This window comes from Papaver somniferum, chromosome 1, assembly GCF_003573695.1.
Source record: "Papaver somniferum cultivar HN1 chromosome 1, ASM357369v1, whole genome shotgun sequence".
Lineage (NCBI taxonomy): Eukaryota > Viridiplantae > Streptophyta > Magnoliopsida > Ranunculales > Papaveraceae > Papaver > Papaver somniferum.
The window spans coordinates 128,535,171-128,560,596 of record NC_039358.1 but is presented as its reverse complement, the minus strand read 5'-3'; the positions used below and the strand labels follow the sequence as shown (position 1 = coordinate 128,560,596).

At 38.8% G+C, this 25,426-nt stretch overlaps 2 protein-coding genes across 3 annotated transcripts; both read left to right on the top strand.

The window, feature by feature from the left end:
- The first annotated feature begins 17,521 nt into the window (after window positions 1-17,521).
- LOC113350607 (L-type lectin-domain containing receptor kinase S.6-like) lies at window positions 17,522-18,832 on the top strand. The gene has a single exon (XM_026594746.1). It carries the CDS (start codon window positions 17,522-17,524, stop codon window positions 18,830-18,832), a length of 1,311 nt encoding a protein of 436 aa, XP_026450531.1.
- Window positions 18,833-19,409: 577 nt separating this feature from the next.
- Window positions 19,410-25,294, top strand: LOC113300183 (translation initiation factor IF3-1, mitochondrial-like). 2 transcript variants are annotated; one of them, XM_026549385.1, is made up of 8 exons: window positions 19,410-19,734; window positions 19,817-19,907; window positions 20,855-20,913; window positions 21,931-22,035; window positions 22,786-22,842; window positions 23,741-23,809; window positions 24,088-24,150; window positions 24,319-25,294. In XM_026549385.1, the coding sequence occupies exons 1-8, from the start codon at window positions 19,528-19,530 to the stop codon at window positions 25,138-25,140; spliced, it is 1,473 nt and encodes a 490-aa protein (XP_026405170.1). In that variant the 5' UTR covers window positions 19,410-19,527; the 3' UTR covers window positions 25,141-25,294. The 2 variants fall into 2 exon arrangements, with proteins under 2 accessions (XP_026405170.1, XP_026405164.1); XM_026549379.1 differs by having other exon boundaries at window positions 19,411-19,734; window positions 20,843-20,913.
- The last annotated feature ends 132 nt before the right edge of the window (window positions 25,295-25,426 follow it).

The following is a 25,426-nucleotide window of genomic DNA, read 5'->3' as shown; positions in this document are numbered from 1 at the left end:
AAACTCTAAGTCTTGATTACTAGCCTATTAAAGCTAAGGTCTTGGATTAGGATAGAAAGTGTAGTTGAGCTCAAGACTCCATGGCAATCATCATACAAGACGAAGGACTACTCAAGGAACTGGTGGATCTTAATCGACTAAAAGGTATGTGGAGACTTGAACTTATCTGTCACTCAAAAGTCTATTTACTCTATCTCCTACTCTTGAGACAAAAGTCGTTTTGATATATAGACTTTCATTATACACATTTGCTATTTCGAGCCGAGTTTATCTCACTTATCTATTTCTCGAAATGTGTGTTGGTAAGCTTTCGCTTTAGCCGAATTCATCTTTACCAAGTGACGAAACTCATGTTATGTTTCAATCACTTTGAAAATTGCTCTGACGAAAAATGGTATGTGAATAACGGCTATATAACGTTCTCTGAGAATGTTTCAACGACTGAAATGAGAGTTTAGATTACATAACCATTGGTGGATATAAGCATTGTTGTGGATACACATATATGCATAAGTCATATTCCTTGAACCAAAGTTTGCTAACTTTGTTGATCAAGTGAAGTTGGAAGTGGTGTGAGAAAAGTCCGCGAACTCAGTCCGCGAACTTCTCGGCCCGAGATTTTCTGCTGGAGTTTGTGTACTCCTTCCATTAGCTTAAGTCCGCGAACCCAGTCTGCGAACTTGAGAAGGTTATATCTAAAGTCGGTTGTTCTTGAACTAATGTTTAAATAAACTAAGGAATGCTTTTGCAAACCGTGGCTATAAAGTTCATGAACCGATTCGAGTGAATCAAACCGATTTTGCTTCAATTGTGTCTTGTGTAGTTACATAAGATTTCCTTGCATTTGAACAACTCTCTAACTAGTTCATTTGAGTCATTTGAACTAGTTATGGTGAAGAAGAATAAGGTTGATATGAGAGTAATCATAAGGCTAACCATTTGGTTGACTTGTTGAACCAACAAATGTTAATGTTTGGGTACAGTTCATAAACCCAAAATTGGATATTTCATTTGTGTGTGACAAGCTAACTTTTCGATCTAACGGTTGAGAAATATTAGCTTGAATCTAATCAGATTTTCATCTAACGGTGAATATTGAATGCTTTGTTACTAAGCTAACATTGATTACAAACCCTAATTTGAAAGTGTATATAAGGGAGAACTCTAGAAACTGGGAAACCTAATCCTCATACATTCTGTGTGATACTAGTTGTTCTAAGCTAGAGTCTATTCTCCTTTAACCTTTGGTTTCTTCTTCTAAACCAGGTTAACGACTTAAAGACTTCATTGGGATTGTGAAGCAAGACCGATACTACTTTTATCGTATTTGTGTGATCTGATCTTGCTTTTTCTATCGTACGAGTACAATTGTAATAATTGGCTTGAGATTTCTATCTCCGATAGGCAAGATAAAAAGTAATCACAAACAAACTTCGTCTCATCGTTTGTGATTCCGCAATATCTTTTTCGCTGCGTCGATTAAGATTATTGTGAGGTGATTGATAATAATGAGTTGTTCTTCGGGAATATAAGTCTGGTATTATTGATTGGTTCATGTTCACCTTGATTTATCAAAAGACCGAACAAAACTCGTAGGTATATTCGTAGAAGACGGATTTATCTATTATCGTAGACTTTTTTGTGTGATATAGATTTGTTTATTAAAGTCTTCGACTTTGGGTCGTAGCAACTCTTAGTTTTGGGTGAGATCAGCTAAGGGAATCAAGTGCGCAGTATCCTGCTGGGATCAGAGGCGTAGGAGCATAATTGTACCTTGGATCAGTGTGAGATTGATTTGGGTTCAACTACAGTCCAGACCGAAGTTAGTTTGGAGTAGGCTAGTATCTGTAGCGGCTTAATACAATGTGTGTTCATTCTGGACTAGGTCCCGGGGTTTTTCTGCATTTGCGGTTTTCTCGTTAACAAAATTTCTGGTGTCTGCGTTATTTCAGTTTCCGCATTATATTGTTTTATTTTTATAATTGAAATAATACAGGTTGTGCGTTAGATCATCAATTAGAGTAATCCAACCTTTGGTTGTTAATTGTCATTGATTGATCCTCGGATATTGGTCTTTGGTACCATCCGAGTTATTCCTTGTATTTGATTAGAACTCGCAGTTCCTGCTTGAGTAAATCAAATCAAGAGAGAGATATAAACTCGTTGATATACTTTTAATTGAATGAGTCTTGTTGATTCTCTTAAAAGTATATTCGAGTTTTTCCATACAGATTGCTAAGTGAAATATTGGGGTGGTGTTGTTAGACCCCCGCTTTTTCACTTACCCATGAAGCTCTGGAGTTCTTTCACATTTTATGGAGGTGGCATCATGAGGATGGCTTGGGTTTTGGATGGGTCGACTTTGATTCCCTCGGAGGTCACCTGGAAACCTAGAAACTTTCCCGAAGAGACGCCAAAGACACACTTCAAAGGATTCATCTTTAGTTTGTATTCACGACACCTTTCAAACACATGTCGTAGAACCTCTGTATGGGCCGCTCGGGTTTTTTATTTAACCACTATGTCATCCACGTAGTATTCAACTTGCTTATGCATCATATTATGGAAAATTACGGTCATGGCGCGTTGGTAGGTGGCTCCAACATCTTTCAAACCGAAAGGTATCACGGTATAGTAAAAATTTCCGAGAGGAGTTCGAAAAGCTGTCTTACTTGCGTCGTGCTCGTACATCTTTATTTGATTATAGCCGTTGTACCCATCCATGAAAGAGAACATGTCGTGACCACTGGTGGCGTCTACCAGCATATCAATGTTAGGAAGAGGAAAATCATCCTTGGGGCAGCATTTGTTCAGATCCCTAAAATCAACACAGCACCTGATTTGGCCGCTCTTCTTCTTCTTTACTGGAACCACATTGGCCAACCAGGTGGGATGGAGAATGGGTTTGATGAAACCAGCGGCTAGTAATTTTTGAATTTCCGTCTTGATCTGTTCTTCCACATCATGTCTGAACTTTCTCGGAGATTGTTTGACCGGTTTGGATCCAGGTATTATATGTAGATGATGAGTGACTAGTTTCTCATCCAAGCCAGTCATTTCCTCATACGTCCACGCGAATACATCTTGATATTCCTTAAGAAGGTCCACTAGTTTTGCACGTTCGTCGGCACATAGAGTTGAGCTGATGGAGACAGGCCGTGGAGATTCCTCACTTCTTATGTTGACCACTTCGAGTTCATCTGTGGTGGAGTTGGTTCCGTCCTGCAGCTGTCGTGGTGCATCCGGCACCTCCTTTTGTGGCTCGCTGCTGTGATTGCATTCTATTGGGCGGAGAGACTGGGTGGTAGTCTCCCCTGCTAATTGCTAACAGCGGCACCGATATACAGTTTTCCCCTTTTCGTCACGGCTAGCAATAAAAGACCGCTCCCGCTTGGTATGAGTATGAGCCGTACTTCCGTTTGATAAGGGGAAATTGGTGTGCTTTTATTTTGGAGGGATGGCACGAGGTTGGTTCTTTTTGTGTAGCGATGCAAGCCTGTTGTCTTCTTCGATTGATGTCCATGTCAGAAGTGGAGTGCAGTGAAATTTGCCTGAAGAGTCCCGCGAATTTTCTTTCGGTTCGAACATCTCCATACCACTGATTGGTGCATAAGGATATGATGACGCGGGAATGCAAATAACTTCTTCATTCAACATGGTCTTTAGGCACTGGTGATATGTTGAAGGAACGACCCTGTTATCGTGGAGCCACGGTCTTCCCAGTATCATGTGGTAGTCTTGCTCCTTTTCGATTACCTCGAACTTTACCTTCGACTGGATTGGTCCTACCGACAGATTCAGGTTGAGGTATCCATACGTTGGTTTGGTTGCCTTCAAAATCCGTCATCATGGTAGGCTGCCGTATAATTTTGCTTGGTCGCACCTTGGCTGTTCTGGGCGTTCTGAGAGTAATAACATTGGAGGATGCCCCCGTGTCGATGAGGGCCCTTTTGAACTATGAATCCTTGATGCGATCAGTGACGTGTAGGGTCCGGTTATGTCCTTCTTATGACCATGTCGTCTTCAGTAAATGTAACGTTGTTGATGGATATCTCTGATATTCTTGGAGTATCCGAGCGTAAAGGAACCAAACACGCGTCTAGGGCTATTTGATTAATCGCAGTAAATGTCTCTGCTCGCTGGTCCTTTGAAAGGTGCATAAGTTCACATAAACTTTCCACCAACTCGACTGCTTCCTGGTTCACCGATTTTTGATTGGTGGTGAAGCTGTTAACCTGAGAACAATTATCCGGGACATCAGTCCCCAGTGCTGGAATTTCCGGGGCGGGTGAACCACTCAAATCTGATGTAAATTTGATAAGAAAGTTGAGTATAATGTTTATCGTCTCCTTCATCATGTCCATGTTCCTTGTGTGGATCTCCTGAACCCGTGCCAATAAGCGTCGTGTTGGGAGAAAATACATCGTCATTCGTCGGAGTCTGAGTGGAATTTGGGATCATGGGCTAAGTTCTAAGACCGACCATCTTCTGGAAATTGGAGTTGCAACCGAGATATTTAATCTCCCACTGTGGTCGCCAATTGTTTGTGGGTGAAAACTGTTTCTGCCGATTTTGGTAATTTTGGGTGTATGGATGAGAAACGAATCTAAACTCTAAACAATGCACTGCACGGGAGTACTTTTGATTCGAGAGATCAATTTGTACAATCCTGGCCTAAACCAAGAAACAACCGTTCCAGGCTTGCTTCAGTCACAAAGTGAAGGAGAAAGGTTGGTCTTAGGGAGGGAAGCGAAGAGAGTGTTGAAACCAGAATCGCTGATTCTGAAGGTGTGGTTGTTTATGACTTGTATCTGAAAGTAGAACTGGCTAGACGAATGGAAAGCTACCAGGTGATTTCTAGATACTGTGTTTTTGCCGACCAAAACTTGTTCTTTGGTGAAAATAGGTGAAGCCTATTTATACAAGTCATATTGAAACGTACCCTAGTCTCGTAGGAAGTGGAAAAGATTGGGTGGTGGGAGAAAAGAGTAACGTGTAACCGTCAGTCATTATGCTTCCATGATGAAGGAAGTAAATTCGTTTACGCCATTAATTTTTTACCACCACTAATTATCCTGCTTCATGACACTTTCTTGTAACGGGCGCATTGCACGCCGCACGATGTAAACCGCCAGACCAATACCCTGATGAGCATCCCCCAGTTTGTGACATGTTTGATGTCTCGAGTTTTTTCGTGGAAAACATGTAGCACTTTGCTACGTGTGGCAAGTCAAAGTCAAGGGACTTACCGCAGGAAAATAACATGTAATGCTATTAGGCTCGTTTTGGCTGGTCGCCTAAAACTTGCCACAGGTTTGTCAGTTCGGTGGTGAACTTCGACGGCTGAGATCGCATCTCATGAAGGAGGGTAGCCGTTGATTATGGCTACCTTGTGTTGGCGCCTGATAATGGCGCGGTGGTGTTTTGGTGTACGCCAGTGGAAATATGGCATGGCTCGTGCATGCCAGTGGCACGGTGATGCAAGTGGCGCCTGGCGTAGCCATGGACACTAGATTTAGGCAGCTGGTCACCTGAAACTTGCTACAAGTCTGTTAGTTCGGCGGCGAACTTGGATGGATGAGATTGCATCTCATGAGGAAGGACGACCATTGATTATGGCCGCATCTAGTTGTATAGCGAAGTGGCGCCATTGGGATAGTGGCGCCTGGCGGAGCCATGGAATAACGTCATGCCAGTGGCGTAGCCATGGCAGCTGTTTTGGCATATTGGTGTTAGACCCAAATATGGCTTCTGGCAACATTGGCCCTGTTGCTAAGTTAATCTTGAGGTCTCGGGAGAGTCACTGGACACAGTTGGCATGACAACTTTTAGCCAAATTAGGGTTTGGCGCATCACAACTCTATTTAGAACGTGTGGCATGACTGCGGCATGGCGACGTGGCTGGCATAGTTAGCACATGTCAGTGGCACGAAGTAGCGTCTGGCATAGCCATGGCCGCCAGACTTTGGCACATCGTTGTTGGACCCACATGTGGCGTGGCAACATTGGCCTTGCTGCCACATCAATCCCAACGCTTTTGGGAAATGTTACTTGGCTTGGTTGGCATAGCAATTTTGCCTAAATTAGGGTTTGGCATGTCGAAACCCTAATTGGTGTGTGTGGCATGCGGCCGCGGCATGTCGACACTTTTTTGTGCAAACGGTGCCATAGCTATGCCAAAGGAACTATGGCAAGGCCGTAGTGTGGAAACGGCCACAAGAGTAAGGATTGTCGTGGGTGGCTATGATATGGCGCCATTCCTAAGGCTTCCTGGGCCCCACACGGCTCGTAGAATGTTGTGGGGCCGAAGTGGCATAATTTGTGTTGCGAAAATTAGGGTTTTGGTTAACGTAGGGTTGTGTTTCTGACTAGAAAACCCTAATTTGAACTTATCATGGCGTTGACCCCGAACAGGAGGTAGGTTAGCACGTAGGGCGCTATTTATGGCATGTTGCCACGAAGTGGCATATTTGGCATGTCGGTGCGGCGGATTGGTATGTTGGCGTGCCGCTCAACTTATTGGCGCAACATGGCACGTTCGACATGTTGGTGCGGCTTTTTGGAAAGCCAATTAATATGTTGTTGTGGCAGGGCGCGTTTGGCTTGCCAATTAGTATAGTGGCGCGGCAGGGTGCGTTTGGCCTTTAATGTATGGTGACGAGTGTAGAGGGACTTGATTGGTCAAGAAAATGGGCCGACCAAACATAAGGCGCGACCGCACCTCTAGTGCTCGTGTGATAGACACATTTATGTGTCTATTTTGTTCTCAATGTTCTGTATTGTTAGACTCGATTAAATACTTATTTTGTTATTTTATATTTTTGTAGATGTTTTTGGAAAAATAAGCTCTTGCGGCGAAATTGGCTCGAAAAGTGGTGTTTTACACCCTAGGATAGAGTACTAAAGACACCCCAGAAATGCACCGGAGGAACCCAGAAAAAGTGTTGGAAACACCCCAGAAAAATTACTAAAGGCACCCCAAGGGACATGTGTTATTCGGACTCCAGCAACGGATAAGGGGGCGACCACTGGATAAGGGGTGACCTTCTTCACAAATTCGAAAAAATATTTTGGCGGGAAAATATTTACTCTTCACTGGCAGATTTTCTCGATTGCATTTAGATGTGATTTTGTGCGATTCAATCGCTGAAACTTTGTGGAAAGATGTAATATATCATAATAGAGCTGGTATGGGTGATTGTTTCGACTGAATTTGGCTGGATAATCACGTGGAAGAAATCAGGGCAACACGGGTTTGAAAATGATATTCACGGATTTTCAGCAAGTTTGATGTGTGCTGCTCGTGTTTGGATGACACTTAGTCATTGAAGATGCGTGTAAAAGCTAAATAAGGTCAGAAGCTGTTTACGCGTGGAGAATCATTTCAGGGAAGAAAATATTCGGAAAATATTTTCTTTTAACACCGAGTAATGGAGGATCATGGAGAGTTAATGAGCGTGATTGCTTGTCGCTGTTGGGTATAAATAGGTTCCCTGGGTGTCCTAGAAGTGGTGTCGAGAGTTTGGGGTCGATAGGAGAGCTCAGGAGCGAGATATCAAGAGTTGATGAAACTCTGTTTCTGCTCCTGCTGATGATGAAGAACACCAAGAACACGAAAAACAGACTCGCATGGACAGTCGTTTATCAACAGTGTCTAAGATGCACAGTCGTGGGTCGCAGTGCAGTCTAAACAGCAGCAGCACTTGTGTTTTATCGTTCATTCTGTGACGCTTTTTGTGCGTCGCATATTACAGTTTTACACCATTTTCTCCTTTTCTCTCCATTGTAAACACCATTTGAGCTATAAAAATATATTTTGAGCGTGTTTTCATCATGAGGAGCTAAAACCCAACACTGGGACGACGAAGGAGGCTGAATTTCATCCTTGGGGTAATTTATTTTATTCTTTTTTATGACTTTTGCATTAATCTAAAATTGAAATATGATTTGAATTAATTGGTTGTTATTTAATTTGATGATGTATGCTTAGCTTAGGTGTTTTGGTACATCATGCTTGGGACTTACAATCGATGTTTTGAGAATCTATCTTGGCAAAATCAGAGTCCATGTTAATTTTATTGAGTTTTAAATTGTCAAAGAATATATGAATGAACCCTGTGTAGTGAATTCGGCCAAATCCTTAGTCCCGGTACCTCTCACCCATTGTTAATATTTTTGTATATATATTTTTATTAAATCTAAAAATTCCATTTCCTTCACAAGTCTGAAACGAATCCTATTTACTACAACCCCATCAAAAATCCTAATCATTTTGGCGCCGCCGATGCGGATTTGTGCTTAGGTAGAATTTTTAGGTTTTTTTTTTTTATTTCATTTGTTCTTTTTACATTTCTTTGGGTGTGTCTTTGTATTACAGGTTTTAAATTGGATACTAAAGACTTGGAATCAAAGCTTAAAGCTAAAAGAGAAGGAAAAACAAAGCAAAAAAAAAAAAAAAAAAAAAAAAAAGCGAAAGAAAAAATTTAAAAAAAAAAAGAGAGAGAGAATTTATTTATTTATTATTATTTTTTTAGAGACCTTCCATTTTTTGTAATTATTATTTTATTTTTTTTCTTTTCTTTTGCACTTTATTTGGACTTTGGACTTGGACAATTATTTTATTTTATTTAAACCCTAAGGAAGGGTACATTAAATATAAAACTGTTTGCAGGGAAGGACGACGATTACAATATCGTCTCGGCCCCTCGGGTTCGCACATGACATAGGAGTCGTGGCCCGAGTCGACTTCAGCGGTTCTGCGCCCGTCTGGTACGGGAGGTAAGCTTTCGAAACACCCGTGAATCCCCTGTCAGCGGGTTTATTGTATGCCTTAAGGTGAATATATGCTGAGGATTTGAATAAGGTTGTTTTAATTTCCTAGTAAAGGGCAAGGCCTGGCCAAATTAAGATAAGGACTCGGATTTCATCACCGTTTCCTTCTTGCCCGCTTCAGGAAAACAAAACCAAACGCGAACCTAAGCTTAAAATTTTGACTAGAACGAGACCTATAGGGTAACGAGCTTAGTAGGAAAGTCGTTCGAAAAATATTGGTTACTCTTTTAGCATACTTCGAAGTTCATGATGGTTTCTGTGAGTTGAATGCGTGATTGCGCTGCCTTGTGATAGCGGTGAGGCCTTGGGTATCAAAGCTCCACTGAGTTTCCCTCGCCTCAATTCAACTTACTTTGACTCGGATTGATTCTAGAGGGGTTTGCTTAAATTGTAACGAATTCCCTTTCGAAGGATTAGAAGTTGGTCTAGAAACAATCTAAGTGGAGCCATCATGCTTGTTGTTTGCTAGATTTTATAGGTTTGATTTAGTCGAGTCAGCCTTGTTTGTGATTGTGTAGAATTCCCTTGCAATTAAGAATGTCGAACTGGTATGATAGAAGCCAATACAATGATTATCGACCTGAATTTGAATATGGACATCATCCTTTCTATGACCATGTTGGGAATAGTGGTTGGGAACGCCATCCTTTTCAAGGTTATGGTTCATACCATAGTGAGCCCAATTACTATCCACACGCGAGTTGGTCTTACGAGCAAGAAAATCAGGAACATTATAGTACTAGTTACGCGTTTTTGGAAAATTACTTAAAAACTACTCCTGATTATGATATTTCTGAACATGTTCCTTCTCTAGAAGAGACCCAACAACGGATTAAAAGGACGTATAAACGTTTAGTTGCAATGAATAGTTTAAAAGAAGAGTGTACACAGTATTCTGAGATGATAAACGAGAGTAGTGAACGTATAAGTGTTATTCTCAGTGAAATTCAGGCACGTCTAGAGGCAGAAAATGAACAGTTAGCTAATGCTGCTCGAAATGATCTAAATTTCCAAAATAGTGTTTCTAATTCTACCCTTGATATCAATAGTGAATATTTGCCTAATTTAGAGGACGAGGTTAGAATAAAAGACACTACTTATTTAGATAGGGTTCAATCATCTTCGTACTATTATGATGAGGATAGTAGTAATGAAGAATCTGAAATGTGTAGGCATAGTGATCAGGAATCTATTAATCCAATTGAGCTTTATAATGATTCTAGTTCAAATCCAAATAATGTTTATGATTATTCACCTATTCAAAAGGACGAGGATTTGATTAGGGATACCACCATTTTAGACGATGTAGTTTTTCCTTTTGATTACGAAGCCGATAATGCTTTAGAGGAACGGGTTTATTCCGAAAATGTTGTTTTAGAGTCTAGCGACTTAGAAACATTAGTCTTAGACGAAGAAAATGAACTTGTATAGCTATTAAATATGAGTAAGGATGCGTCGCTTGAGTATAACCTCGAAGGATCAATTGACTATTTTCAGGATTCCAATGATCTAGAAATTAAGGAAATTATAGCTAGTCTATCTAGAGATACCCAAAAATCTAAGTTTGGGGGTGATTATCATTCTCCTTGTGCCATACCTTTAGCTCTTACAAATATGCCTCATTTTGGACTTGATATCTCTGCCTCGACCATTTTACAAGATTACCTTCATACTCGTTTTCCCGAACCTAATGATGTCCAGGAAGAAGTTCAGTCATTAGAAACCCATCCTCTGGTTGATGTGGTTTTCCCAGGCAATAATACCAAGATTGAATTTGTTTTCCCACCAAATAGTTTGCTTCCAATTGTGGGAACGTATAAATTTCAAATGTGTCACTTATTAAGTTCTGAGACTAAGCCTAAGTACTTTAGGTTGATAGAATTGACACATTTTCTTAAGAATGGCCACTACTCTCATTGTGGTCAGTTATGTAAGTCAAACCTGATTGACTTAGAGGATCCTCAATTATTTAGGTTATTGTTTTGTGCTTCTAAGTTCTTATTTGATTTTTTCCAGACTCTAGGACCTAATGATTCGGATCCCACCTATGAAGAAACACAACCAATGAAAATATTTTATTTAGACCCTTTCATAGAACCTGAACCTGAACCACAATTAGATATAAATATCTTAATCAGGAAACTAGATAAGGGCATGCTATCCTTGTTCACTTTCTTGGGTTATTGTAGTTTCCTTTGGTCAGCTCTTTTTGGTTTTGAAGACCCACAATTATTTCCACTGTTAATTTTTTATTCTATGAGATGACTAATTCCTTCCGATGTCTGGCTGAAGACTTTAAACTTAGCGCTTCTTGGGAGGTAACCCAATCTCATGCAACACGGTAATATATTTCCTTAACTCTTTTGCTTCAAATAGTAACAATTTCTCTCCTTGTTCATGCTTTTAATTTTATCTTTAGAACATTGAGGACAATGTTAGATTTAAGTTTGGGGGTATGCGAGAAACTTTTCAGTTACAGAATAAATAAATAAACTCCAGATCCTAGAAATTTATGCTTATTAAGGTTGTCACTAACCAATCTAAGTGGATGGGAACATCTTGGTTATAGGAGTTGAGGAACCAATCTGATTAGATGGAAACATCGAAAGAGTCTACTCATAAAAGCACATAGCTCAGGTGTTAGTAATAACATGATAGTTTCACCATATCTCGTTGAGTCCTTTTCACTTCTATTCTTATTTTGTTTTGTTTTTAAACTATGTTTCTCTAAGAGAGTAGGTGGGGCCCACGATTCAAGTTGTTACCACTGCTAGGGTGGAATAGAGTGATTGAGATACAAAAAAAAAGACCATACCAATTAGACCAATCGGAATAAACATTAACACTTGTATAGCAATATGTGTGTGTTCTCCCTGTCTCCGTCGCCTAAGCAAGCGTGGAATGCAGGACCCGTGGGAACTATCATGTAATCTGCTGACAAGAAGCATGCGCTTGATTCCAAAAGAACTATTCATGCCGTTAATCAAAAAAAAAAAATTGTTCTATGTAGTCAATTACTGGTTCCCTTGTATATGCCACTGTGTTGATATTAGTCAGACTGGTATCTCAGTCCATTAGGATAGGTTCATCCTAGTAGTGGCCTTCAGACAGATATGGGAAACACCCTTCACCTAGTAAACATCAAAACCATCTACGTTTTTCTATATCCATCTCATTATCTATCTATGTGATTAGTCTTGACTCCGGTTATGATGTCCATAGTGAAACTATTTGAGTAGAGCTCTGTCACTTATATATGAATTTTGGAATTTCGCATCAGGGTACTTCCTCCTATAGTCAATGTTTGTATGCCAACCAAGGAGATTCTTTAGTGACTTCCAAGGTTCTGCGTAGATAGCTAGGTTTTGGAGTAAATGGTTTTGTGTGGGTACACCTCTGATAAACCCACCCGAGATTAACTCGGTCACTTTTCAAAAATAAATTTTTCTCGAGGACTAGCAAATAATAAGTTTGGGGGTATTTGATAGACGCATTTATGTGTCTATTTTGTTCTCAACGTTCTGTATTGTTAGACTCGATTAAATACTTATTGTGTTATTTTATATTTTTGTAGATGTTTTTGGAAAAATAAGCTCTTGCGACGAAATTGGCTCGAAAAGTGGTGTTCTACACCCTAGGATAGAGTACTAAAGACACCCCAGAAATGCACCGGAGGAACCCAGAAAAAGTGTTGGAAACACCCCAGAAAAATTATTAAAGGCACCCCAAGGGAAATGTGTTATTCGGACTCCAGCAAAGGATAAGGGGGCGACCACTGGATAAGGGGTGACCTTCTTCACAAATTCAAAAAAATATTTTTGCGGGAAAATATTTACTCTTCACTGGAAGATTTTCTCGATTGCATTTGGACGTGATTTTGTGCGATTCAATCGCTGAAACTTTGTGGAAAGATGTAATATATCATAACAGAGCTGGTATGGGTGATTGTTTCGACTGAATTTGGTTGGATAATCACGTGGAATAAATCAGGGCAACACGGGTTTGAAAATGATATTCACGGATTTTCAGCAAGTTTGATGTGTGCTGCTCGTGTTTGGATGACACTTAGTCATTGAAGATGCGTGTAGAAGCTAAATAAGGGAGTAACAAAAGCTGTTTACGCGTGGAGAATCATTTCAGGGAAGAAAATATTCGGAAAATATTTTCTTTTAACACCGAGTAATGGAGGATCATGGAGAGTTAATGAGCGTGATTTCTTGTCGCTGTTGGGTATAAATAGGTTCCCTTGGTGTCCTAGAAGTGGTGTCGAGAGTTTGGGGTCGATAGGAGAGCTCAGGAGCGAGAAATCAAGAGTTGATGAAACTCTGTTTCTGCGCCTGCTGATGATGAATAACACCAAGAACACGAAGAACAGACTCGCAGGGGAAGTCGTTTATCAACAGTGTCTAAGATGCACATCCTGGGTCGTAGTGAAGTCTAAACAGCAGCAACACTTGTGTTTTATCGTTCATTCTGTGACGCTTTTTGTGCGTCGCAGATTACAGTTTTACACCATTTTCTCATTTTCTCTCCATTGTAAACACCATTTGAGTTACAAAAATATATTTTGAGCGTGTTTTCATCATGAGGATCTAAAACCCAACACTGGGACGACGAAGGAGGCTGAATTTCATCCTTGGGGTAATTTATTTTATTCTTTTTTATGACTTTTGCATTAATCTAAAATTGAAATATGATTTGAATTAATTGGTTGTTATTTAATTTGATGATGTATGCTTAGCTTAGGTGTTTTGATACATCATGCTTAGGACTTACAGTCGATGTTTTGAGAATCTATCTTGGCAAAATCAGAGTCCATGTTAATTTTATTGAGTTTTAAATTGTCAAAGAATATATGAATGAACCCTGTGTAGTGAATTCGGCCAAATCCTTAGTCCCAGTACCTCTCACCCATTGTTAATATTTTTGTATATATATTTTTATTAAATCTAAAAATTCCATTTCCTTCACAAATCTGAAAAGAACCTATTTTTACCACTATCACAACAACCATTTGAAAATACATCATCGTGGCGCATCCTAAAGTGACCTGATTGGTCGGTAGGAAGGAGGAGGGCCAGCCAAGCATGGGCGTGGCTACACTTCTGGTGTGAGTGTGGCGGCTTTAGAGTGACCTGATTGGTCAATGGGAAGTGGGGCCGACAAGTAAGTGCCCAACCATAACTTATGTGCGCGTGGCGATTTTGAGGCGACCTGATTAGTCGAGGGAAATAGGGTTGGTTTAGGATGGGGCGTGGCCAATAGCAAGTGGCACCAGCTGGCCTAAGGCATGGCCACTCCTCCCTTTGCTGCTACGGCTCCCTGTTTTCTGATTCTGGGCAGGGTTTTGCACCTACTAATCCATGGTGGATGGATTACCCTGTTTGCCTAGGCTTACTTTCGACAAGCAAGGTCTGGTATACTACGCAAGGCGCAAAAGTAATTGGTTGAATTCTATGTGTTGACACAGAGTTCTTTAAAGTTCATTGCCAGAGAGCAGCATGCTTTCTGATTTGAATACCTTATGCAAATACCTCATCCTTGATACTTGGAAATTCGTGCTACTCTGCTGCGAGTGAACACAAATTGTCATGCCATATCAACATTAAAGGTTCATCCGGGGAACATAGCATAGAAAGCATTCAAAGAAACTTATATTAATCGAATGTAGGCAAGGTGCCAAAATTTACAGAATACTTGGGATTGTTTCTACATGCACCATTCTGGGTAAATTTCATAAGAAAATATTGAGTTGCTCAATAAATGTGCCAGTGAAGAGGTGGACACTCATGGCTCCGTTTCCTTACAGAGTGACGTCACATCAGGTGTAAGGTTTTACAATTTTAACCCTAAGCTAAAAACCACCATCAACACCAAGATGTGTGATATTCATACCTTAACCATTTGTTGTAGTGATTTCTTCAGAACCTTCATATGGAGTGGGCTCTGTGAGAGTATTTGGATCTACAACAATGTGCTGATTTACACCACTATCTGCAAACCATTCATCATCAAAAATATCAGCAACAGCTAGCATTGCACTAAGATTAGGCGGAGGTTGTCTTCTTTGATATGAAAAGTTCAATCTCTGATTACATGTAGTAGCAGAATGTCCTTTGAGTTAACAGATCTGACAAGGTTGGATATCAACAGCTCCATAACCTCTACCTGAAGCATTTCTTGAGAAAATAACAGGATTTGGGTATCTACCATAACCTCTTCCTCTGGTATTACCTCTTGAATAACCATTACCTCTATAACCTCCTCTTATAAAATTTGATGTGTTAGTAGCAAATTCTTTAGGCTCATTAGCAGATCTAGTTGCAGATATATAACTATTTCTTCACTAATTGCAACAAATTGTGCAATTCTTGTGCAGTAACAGGGGGTGATATGATTCTAATAGAAGTGGCAAATGATGCATAGTTTGTTGACAAGCCATATAGAATACTTACAACCAATTCATTGTCATACACATGACAACCAGTTGCAGCAAGTTGATCTTGTAATTTCTTAACCTCCACAAGGAAAGAAGAAATAGATCCAGTCATCTTCAAGTTTTGAAGCTTTGTACGTAATTGAATATCATGAGTTGTAGAGGTTTGAGCAAATCTTGCAATAATAGATTTCCATAAACCAGCTGAACTATCAGCTCCAACCACATAATAGATCACAAAATCAGAAATAGTGGATTGAATCCATATAATCAAAGGTGAAATCCTATGCTTGCCAAATTGTGTATTGATAATTAATAACATCATTACTTTTTGCAGTTCTAGTAGCATACACATGAGGAATGGAAATGTACCATCAACATATTTGAGAACTTGAAAATTTTGAAACAATGGTGACATGAGTGATTTCCAAGTAGGAAAATTATCATCCTTAAGCTCGAGAGGAATGATATTAGCTATAGTATTTAGAGGTAAAGTTGAAATACGAATTGGATCCATAATCAGATTTGTAATCTAAATGAATTACTCATGAAAAAAATTGAAAAATTGTAAAGAACAACAAGGAAAAAAATCAAAGAGAGATTAACAAAAAACTCAGTAAAAAGAAGATCGAAATCAAGAAAATTAACAAGAACCTGAAATGAGATCTAGAAACAGGCAAGAACAACCACCAACACGATTGTAGATCTAAGAAAAAGATCACAACAGGCAGAAATGATGAAGATGAATTCTTCAACGGAAGTGATAAAGATCGATAGAACCCTAAGAAAATCATGGATTCCGACCGAGTCTGATACCATAATAAGCTTGAATCGGGTTAATAGTATTCTTGATTAACAGAAGTGATGAATCTCATTACATTTAATTACATTTAATGACAGACTGTGTTAGTGTTTATATACCACACCAATCATCGACATTAACAGACAAAAATAAAAGAGTGTGTAAGACACACGAGTGCAGATTAATTATACATAAAAACTAGGGCTGTTCATGGTCGGTTTTGGTTCGGTTTCTAGCCAAACCAAAACCGAAACCAATATTATTGGTTTCTAAAAATCTAAACCAAACCAATCCATTAACCATTGGTTCGGTTTCCAAATGGTTCCAGTTGGTTTCGGTTTGTCCCAGTGGTTTTTGGTTAACCAATAATTATGTCAAACCAAAAAAAAAATACACAAATTTACCGATAAAAAAATCGTAGTTGCCGATAGTATTGGTTTACACAAATATACAGACAAAAAAAAAATCAAGAATAGTGTAAGCTTACTCTAATTCTAGAGATCAAAAGAAGATATATAATATATCTTAATTTAGTTATTGACAAATAAAAAAGAAGGAAGACGGGAAGAAAAAAGTCGAGTAGCAGCAGCTGTTGTTGGGGGTGGAGAAGGGAGGCGGCTGAGAGAAGGAGAAAGAGGGAGAGTATCATAATGAAATATTAGATTTAGGGTTTTTATTTATCCTCTAAATCAATGGGTAGAATCTAATACTTTTAAATCGACGGTAGAAACTAAGTTTAAAAATTAATCGGTTCCCCAATGGTTTTTGGTTCGGTTTTCAGGTCAAACCAAAACCAAACCAGTAATGTCGGTTTTTCAACTTTTTTTACCAAACCAATCCAAATCTAAATGGTTTGGTTCGGTTTCTTGCTTATTGGTCTGGTTCGGTCGGTTTCCAACGGTTAACCGACACCATGTTCAGCCCTAATAAAAACTGTAACCGAAACAAAGCTGTAACCGAAAACAGAAAAAATGTTATCCTACACTGCGGTATTTGCTTATCCTGCACCACTGCAATAACTCTCTGTCAGTCTGTGTCATTAAGCACCAGCTGGCTAGTTGCCAAGCAAATTGTGAAGAATGACATAGAGGAAATACCAGTAACCACGACTCGCGTATATAAGTATTAATAGTGTTTTTTTTCCCACTTCTTTTCCTGCTTTCCCTCTTCTTCGTGTTAGAACACCCACTCAGAGAGCTTCTGTTCTGTTGCGTCTCAACTTTTCCTATTTCAAGTACTTCTGTAGTTTTCTCCCACTTCTTTTCATGCTCTCGTTTCACTTTTACTTCCTCTCTCAAACTCCTCTGTCTCTCTCATCAGCTCTGTGAAAAAAGAGGTGCCTTCTCGGCTTTGGAAGAAGAAGGTAAAACATCGGCACTACAAGAAAAAGGTATTCCATTAAAAATCAAGATTTCTTGTAAGTTAGTGTAAAAATTTATTCTTGATACAGAATGGGTTTCTCAAAATTGTTCTTCTGTTCATTAATTTTCATTGTCTGCATATCGAGTTTACCAATTCATTCTGTAGCTTATGTTTCCATCAATAACATCACTCTTTTGGGTGATGCTTATTTTCAAGAAAATGGCAGGATTTGCCTTACTCCTTATTCACCATCACCATCACCTTCATCTTCAATTGGTGTGGGTAGAGCTCTTTATAATCATCCAATTAGGTTTCTTGATCCTTCTACGAATTCCAATGCTTCTTTCATTTGTCGTTTTTCTTTTTACATCACCGCATTTTCTGATTCTTCATCTTCATCTTCTCCTCCACTGTTTGGAGATGGTTTAACCTTTATCATTACTTCCAAGAAATACATACTAGGTAGTGGTTTTGGTTATATGGGTCTCTCCAATGAAACTAGTCAAGAAGAGGGGGGAATGTACATTGCAGTGGAATTTGATACTAGTTTTGACCCGAGTCTTGATGATATTAGCGATAATCATATAGGAATTGACATCAATTCAGCTAGGTCATTTGCTTCTGTTGATTCAACTTCGATGGGTTTTGATTTAAAGAATGGTAAAAGAACGACAGTGTGGATTGAATACATAGATTCCAAGAAGATGGTGAAAGTTTGGCTCAGTTATACAAAATCCAGAACTATTAGGCCAATTCTTGCTACTCATATTGATCTTTCTATGTACCTTGAAGAGTTTATGTTCATTGGTTTTTCGGCATCAAATGGAAAGGGATCAGCACAACACGTGGTCGAGAAATGGAGATTCAGGACTTATGGGTTTCCTCATTCCGTTAATTGCTTTGAAGGTGGTTGTTTTATGTGTGTTCCTGATGATGTACTACTAAATGATACTGCTGAGACACCCTCAACAAGAAGCAGGAACAATGCACTCGCTTTTGAATTCGCCAGGGCGAGATTTTTTGTCTCTGTTTGGTTGATTATTGGGGGAATAAGTTGGTTTTTCATGAGAAAGAAAAGAAATGGCACCGGAAATGTGAGTCATCAACGCTATAATACTGAACTGAATCAAGTGCAGGATAGGGTGCCGCAATCCAAGGTTAGAGCACGCAAAACTCCCAGACCGAAATCCAAGAGGGAAGAATTTCGATTTAGCACACCTACTGTTGCACTGACAGATGACGAAGAAAAGAGGCTCCAGGAGTATCTGAATAACTTGAATCAGTGTGAGGCAAATGTGAAATCACTAGAGCTCTCAGTTTCTGCAGCAGAGAAGGTTTTTGATTCTGCTAAGATGAAGAGAGTAGCTGCAGAATCTAACACTTGCAATTCCAAAGCTTGAGGATGCTAAGAAGGATGTTTCTGCTTTACTATCTTCCACAAAGATTAAGCATTACAAAGGAGATGCGGAGAAACAGAAGATAGAATTTTAATCATATGGAATGGCATCTTCACGCGTGATGAATGATTTATCAAAGTCCATGAAGGAGTCGAAGAAATTGGTTCTAAATGAAAAAGAGAGTAGTAATGATGCCTTATGTCGGCTGGTGAGAGAAGAACGTGAAGCGAAGTGTTTCCTGGCTGCCAAAAGAGAAGAGCTTGATAGAGCTAGAGAAGCACTAAAAGAGCTTCTGATTTTGGATTAGATTTTATTTGGTAGTTTTTGTATTTTTTGTGCTTAAAACCTTAGTTGGTTCAATTTTTTTTGATTTTTAATGAGAATGGAATTATTGTTGATGTAGCAGTGATCCAATGTAGAAGAAAAAAATGCATCCTTTTTATTTGATTTTGATGACGATGGTTGATGGATGGTCTCTGTGAAGGCAGGCATCCAGAGTCATGCTCTGCCTTGAAGTATGGCAAGTGTAATGTGAGTGTGCGAAATGAGAAGGCAAGAGAAAGCAGTCATTTTTATTTTATTTTTAAACGGGTCTCGGTGTTTTAGTTTCTCTTTCTCATGTCTGCTTAAAACCCTAGAGAGAAAGTAGGTGTATATAGTGAGTTTTTATTTGAAACATCTCTTATAAAAAGATAAAGATGATTTACTTGTCACGAATTAGGCATTTAAATTCTAAATTTCAACAATTCAAATCAAGATGCTACTCTCAGATTTCCCATGGAGTTTCATCTACATCTTACATCGCTGTAAACAACAAAATCCAAGTTTTTCAGCAACCCAATCCATTCATTAAACCAACTGGCTCTGTATACATCAATATTAGATCTTTTGCCGCCCCAGTTAAGGTAAAGATTGATTTTTTATTTGCCCTTAAAACTGAATTCTTTTTTCCCCTTTTACTTGAAATATTTTGAATTGTATTTTCAGGCTAAATCTAAATCGGGAGCTAAAGATTCTAAAGGAACAAGGCTTAATGAACAAATTACCTCTGATATCATTAGGCTTGTTAGCAACGAAGGTATAGTTCATTTTGGTGTAAATCCTGTATTTATCATATTTCTCTCAGTTCTGTTGTCATTCGTTGTTGTCAATTCGTAGAGAAGTTAAATGAAATGATTAATGATACATATTGTCAGGCGAAATGTTTTGAACCCTATATGATCTAGTCTGGACTGTGGGAGGTTGAGTCGGTTTTGTGGTTCAGATGTTTGACGAAATGTGAGGTAATACAATAGAAAAGACACAAAACAGGAAAATAAGAAATGTCGAATAGTAGAAGATAAACTCATTAGAATGAATGGAGTAAAGTGGTGGTCTCGTTATTGGTAATAATGGCACCATTGGAGTTGTGAAAAGTAGACATGGTACATAGAGTAACAAGTGAAAAGTGGTGACGAGTAGTAGTGAAATACAGGCACGGTTGATCTTTACTTTTTAAGTCTGTAACTCTTTGAGGGGTAATGACTATGAGTCTGAGGATTATTGGGTTTGCTGACTAGTGACTATTGAACTGATTATTGGGTTTGCTTAATTATGTCAAATGAAGAGAATTGTGGGGATATGCCTCTAGATGGGCCAATTAGTTGTGTGTGTCACACTCACACCTTTCGGTAGCAAATTCTTGCCCTTGGATGTCTACCATCGTGTAGTTTTAAGTTTCTATCATGCTCAATCGTTATTGCGTGTTTTTTTTTTGCCCAACTTCGCTATGCTAGTCACAATCTCGTCTTACTTCCTCTTATATTCACAATGTACTCCATTATTGATATCATGCTTCTGTTGTTGTCCAAATCTCTCTTACATGTACTAATTAATTCTAACGGGTGATAAGGTAGAATTACTTTATAGAATTGTTAATTTTTTGAAACAAGTCATGAACTTATTAGATGTTCCTGATGCTTGATTATTGTAGTGGATGACTGCATGATTCATTAATGCTTTTATGATTTGTAGGGGAGCATACAGTTGTTTCAAGGCGTGAGGCACTGGAGCGCGCAAAGAAGCTGAGTCTTGATTTGGTTGAGGTGGGTTCTGTTCGCAAGTTTCCATTTGTCAATGTCAACATACATTAAACAAAGAGTTTTGTTTATACTGTTAGAAAGCGCAGTTATGGGTCAAACGTAACCTACTTATATAGTAATTAGAAAAGTACAACTGATGGGATTTATTACCATGCACTAGCAAACTGAACTACTGAAGATTATACTGACAGAGTGCAGGCATGCATGAAGACATTATCCTCTGAGTTTTTTTGCAACACATGTAGTGTTTCTGGCAGAGTCAACGCATTTGCTTTGTGGCTCTGGTACTTTTCTTTCTTTGTTGAAGTCAACTATGAGTCTGTACTACCTTCAAAAGCTTCTCCACTGTTTCCCCAATCTTTTAAACCTATGCGGACCATTTAGATTTGCATGGTTGTAGTATTTGTGCATGATACAAATGAACCACTCCATAAGCATTCACAAAAGTTGCACTATAGTTGTCTGGTAAAGATCGAGGAATTTCTTCCATGTTCTTAAAATATTAATTTTTAACCCAAGCCGTCTTCTATTTAACGAAGCCAGAGTGCTATATGTTTAAAGGGCAATCAATAAATTGCATGGCTAGCCATGTAAGTGTGCACCGAGAGCCAGTAAATTTTGAGAGCCATTGTCTTGATGCAAATATGAGCTGTATCTCAAGCCTGGATAAGGTTCTTAAGATTTTCTTAGGAGCTCCCGTTGGTTGGGTGACAGGAGTAGCTTCTTGAGCCACCTTAAACAAGTCAGAAATTGAGTCGTCCCTGTGAATCATCTGGAGAAAATTAAACTGAGGGCTTATTTGGCGAGACTTAGTTTTTTTTTTTTTGAAGCATCGGCGAGACTTAGTTGGAGGCTTTGGCAATGGAGTCTTCATTGTGAACCAGCTTGTTGTATTTCATGTTATGTTGCATCTAATGTCATAGTTTCAGCTCGACCATTTATATTCTTGGGAAAACTGCAATATCTACCTTTGGTCAATGACTAATATTTCACTGAAGCCTTCTCCTTTTGTTTTTCCAGGTTGGCCTTGACCAAAAGGAAAAAATACCTGTTTGTAAGATCATGGACTTCCATAGAGAAAAGTACGAAAAACAAGTAAAGGAAAAAGATCGTACTAAAAACAAGGTACGCTACCTTCTGGAGTTCTGGTTTCTATCTATTATCCGTCCTGCAATAAGTGACGAGGAACATGCCTTCCCTTCCGATTTATATTTATTTTTATGTTTGCTGTCCTGTCCTTATAAACAAGTTGAAAAGACGTAACACATAAACTAAATTGAGAATTGATCAGGGGCGGAGCCAGGTTTTGAGAAATAGGTGGGAAAGTTACCAATGACATCATATTTTAGGGGGTGCAATGAGCTAAAATAACCATAATTTGGCTAAAATAGCAAAAATTGGACTTATGAGCCAACTGGGCCCACCCTTCCATGTTGTTCCTCCCCTGGAATTGATCTTGTGTTTGATGTGAGCATAGAATCCAATAACATTTTGTTGTTGTTGTTATGTTTGGGAGTGTTTCGTCAACTCAATGTTTCATTAATTTGGTGAATGCATTACATTTTCAACAAACCCACATTAGAAGATACAAAATTAACTTTGGTTGTGATCCATTGTTTAACCAATTAAGTGACATGTCAAAGCCCCGACAATGTAACGTGTAACTGTTAACCACTATTCGCCAGTTTATTGAAATATTTTCCTCTCTTACTAGGATTTTCCAAGAGCTCAATCTTCTGTAGCTCTGCATACTAAATGCCATGTTCACTTGAAAAATTCGTTTTAGAACGATAGAATCTTTTTAATAAGTAGTCAAGTAAGTCAAATGGATGTGTAATCTCCCAAGTGCATAACTGAATTGACCTGTTGATGCAGTCAGAAGTTACTTTGCGCCAAGGGGACTGCAAAGAAGTTCGTTTTACAGGAAAAATAGTAAGTTTTTTCCATCAACCTACTGTTATTTTATTGCTATTGAAATGGTAGCTTTTTTAAGGCAACCTGGTTATACTAGCAGACAAATAATCTGCTGTTAGTTGGAATATTATAAATTTTAGTTGAGGCAGTGAAGCAAAACCCATATAGAATGATGTGCATTTTATTGCATTTTTACGTTTAATTTAGTGACTACATGTGCAACTGATATTTTCCTGTGACAGTTTCTGTTATCGTTATTGTACACAGCTGTATCTTAAATGCTCCCAACTTGTTGCATTATTGGATTTTTGCATCAAGACCATTCCTTGGGATTTAAGTTAGTTGGGATTACCTTTCAGCTAGCCTTTCAAATTGGAATGATCTGGTTTAGTATTTACTTGTTCGACGAATCTTTGGAACACCCTAATTGTTCATCTGAGCCGTCAAACCGCTATAAGCTACAAGAATATATCTATCAATTCTGTCCATCCTTTTATTAAATCTGGTTTCTGTCCCTAGCATACCTGAATCAATCTTTCCATGATCATTTTCCTTTTAGCTATTGTATGTATAGTCAGGTTTTTAACTGAATCATTTGGTTATTATACCTATGACTTCCATGAACCTTGAATAACAACAACCAAGCCTTTAATGCCAAACAAATTGGGGAAGGCTAGAAATGAAAACCAAGTCGAAGTTACCAAAACCAATGTCCTAAGCAAGCCTTTAGTGCATAAACCTAGCCTTTAGTGCATAAACCTTGAATGATGAATTTTTTTAATTTTCTGGTTCTAAACTTAGTTTTTACATGCAGAATAATATTCTAATCAAAACAGTAGGTTCTAGGAAATATGGTCCATATATGTCTAGGCCTCAACTATTTTGTTGTCTTAAGATAAACTGCTTCTTTTCTCAGGAACTAAAGGACCTTCAAATGAAAGCTAATATGGTTAAGAGATTGATGGAGAAAGGCTATCGGGTGAAGGTACTGTGTTATTTGGATCTTATTTAAGTATAAATGTTGGAGAATATGTTTACAAAATCTCTTTCATTTTCTTTCTTTTAGGACAATTCATCTCTTTGATATTTTATAAAATGTGTCTTCATTCGAGCAATATGGTATCTGCTGTAAGCGTGTAGACTATACTGCAAGTGTTTTTTCCCCAAATATGATCTATACTTGAAAGTTGAAAATGATATTGTATAATAATTGACAATTACTGAGTCACGTCTTATTCAAAGATTCGTTTGATTCTGTAACAGTGTACGGCAACGGGTAAAGAAGATGAAGACTTTGGAGGAAATTTAAGTCGTCTAACAGCTTTGGTACACCACTAAATCCTGTAATTGAATTTCCTGTTCACTTTTACGATTGTGACAGAAAGGGCGCAGCTATCCATGATCACCTTCAGTTCACGCACATCCAAACATGAAATTTCCCTGAGGTATTATATTAGTTTTGTATATTTACAGCAAACCATTTTTCATTTGCAGCTAGAAGATACTGCTGTTGTGGAAAGTGGTCCACTGGTGGAGAAAAAGCAGGCTTATGTAATTGTCAGGCACATTAAGTTTGGGCGCCCCAAGAGCGGTCCTTCCAAGAAAGTTGATGTCAGAAAGGAATCTACCAATTCAACAACCAACAACACTTCAGGCGATATTCAAACTCCGATAAAGATTGATGAAGACTCTGGTTCAGAATCCAACGAAAATTCAGATTCAGAAATACCTTCTCCAATCGAAAGTTTGTGGTCGCCTATTGATAAAAGAAGTGGTAGTGATGTTGCTGGTAGGGAGGCTGGGAAAACTAAAGGTTTTATCGATGGACAAAGAGATGGTGGTATCCCAGTCAGAAAACCGCCATTTGAGGCTGAGAATCGTTATGCCAGAAGAAATGAACCTAGAACTGGCATTCCACCGCCAAGATTATCAACTCCTAACCCGTTTGCCAGTGTCCCAAAATTCTCCCCTTCAGTGCAGCAGAAACCCGAAATGAACAGGATTCCCCCAGGTCCAATGGACTCCAGGCGCCCAGCCAGACCTCAACTTCCACCTTCGCCACCATTGGTGGAAAAGAGGGAAAACGGTGCTTCAACATTAAGAGCACATTCTCGCCAAGGTATTCCGACCTCTCCACCCCCAACATCGGCGCCAGCACCAAAATACGGAATTTTCAGTAGTCAGAAACCTAATAATCCTCCTAACATGCACAATCCAACCACAGGAAGGACTGTAGAGGTAGATTCATCTAATCAAAAAGCTGAGAGTGAGCAAAAGTCCAACGAACGGAAATATGGAATATTCAGCCGCAAGTAGAATGTGTGACAGTTTTGATATTGTATTCAGCAAGATTGAGAAATTTACTAGTTGAAGGCATTACTCTCATGTCAATAGAACAATTTGATAATCTTGATTAAACCAAGAAATGTTTCAAGTTAATGAAAAGTAAAAAATAAAAAAAATTAGAATATACATTTTTCTTAAACATGTTTGCAACGACCTAGCTCTCTTCTATCCTTGTTAGGCCTTCTGATTTATATTCTATGAACATTCTGGTGGGTGAAAAATGTAGAAGCACCAAAGAAAGGGGAGATCCGAAACG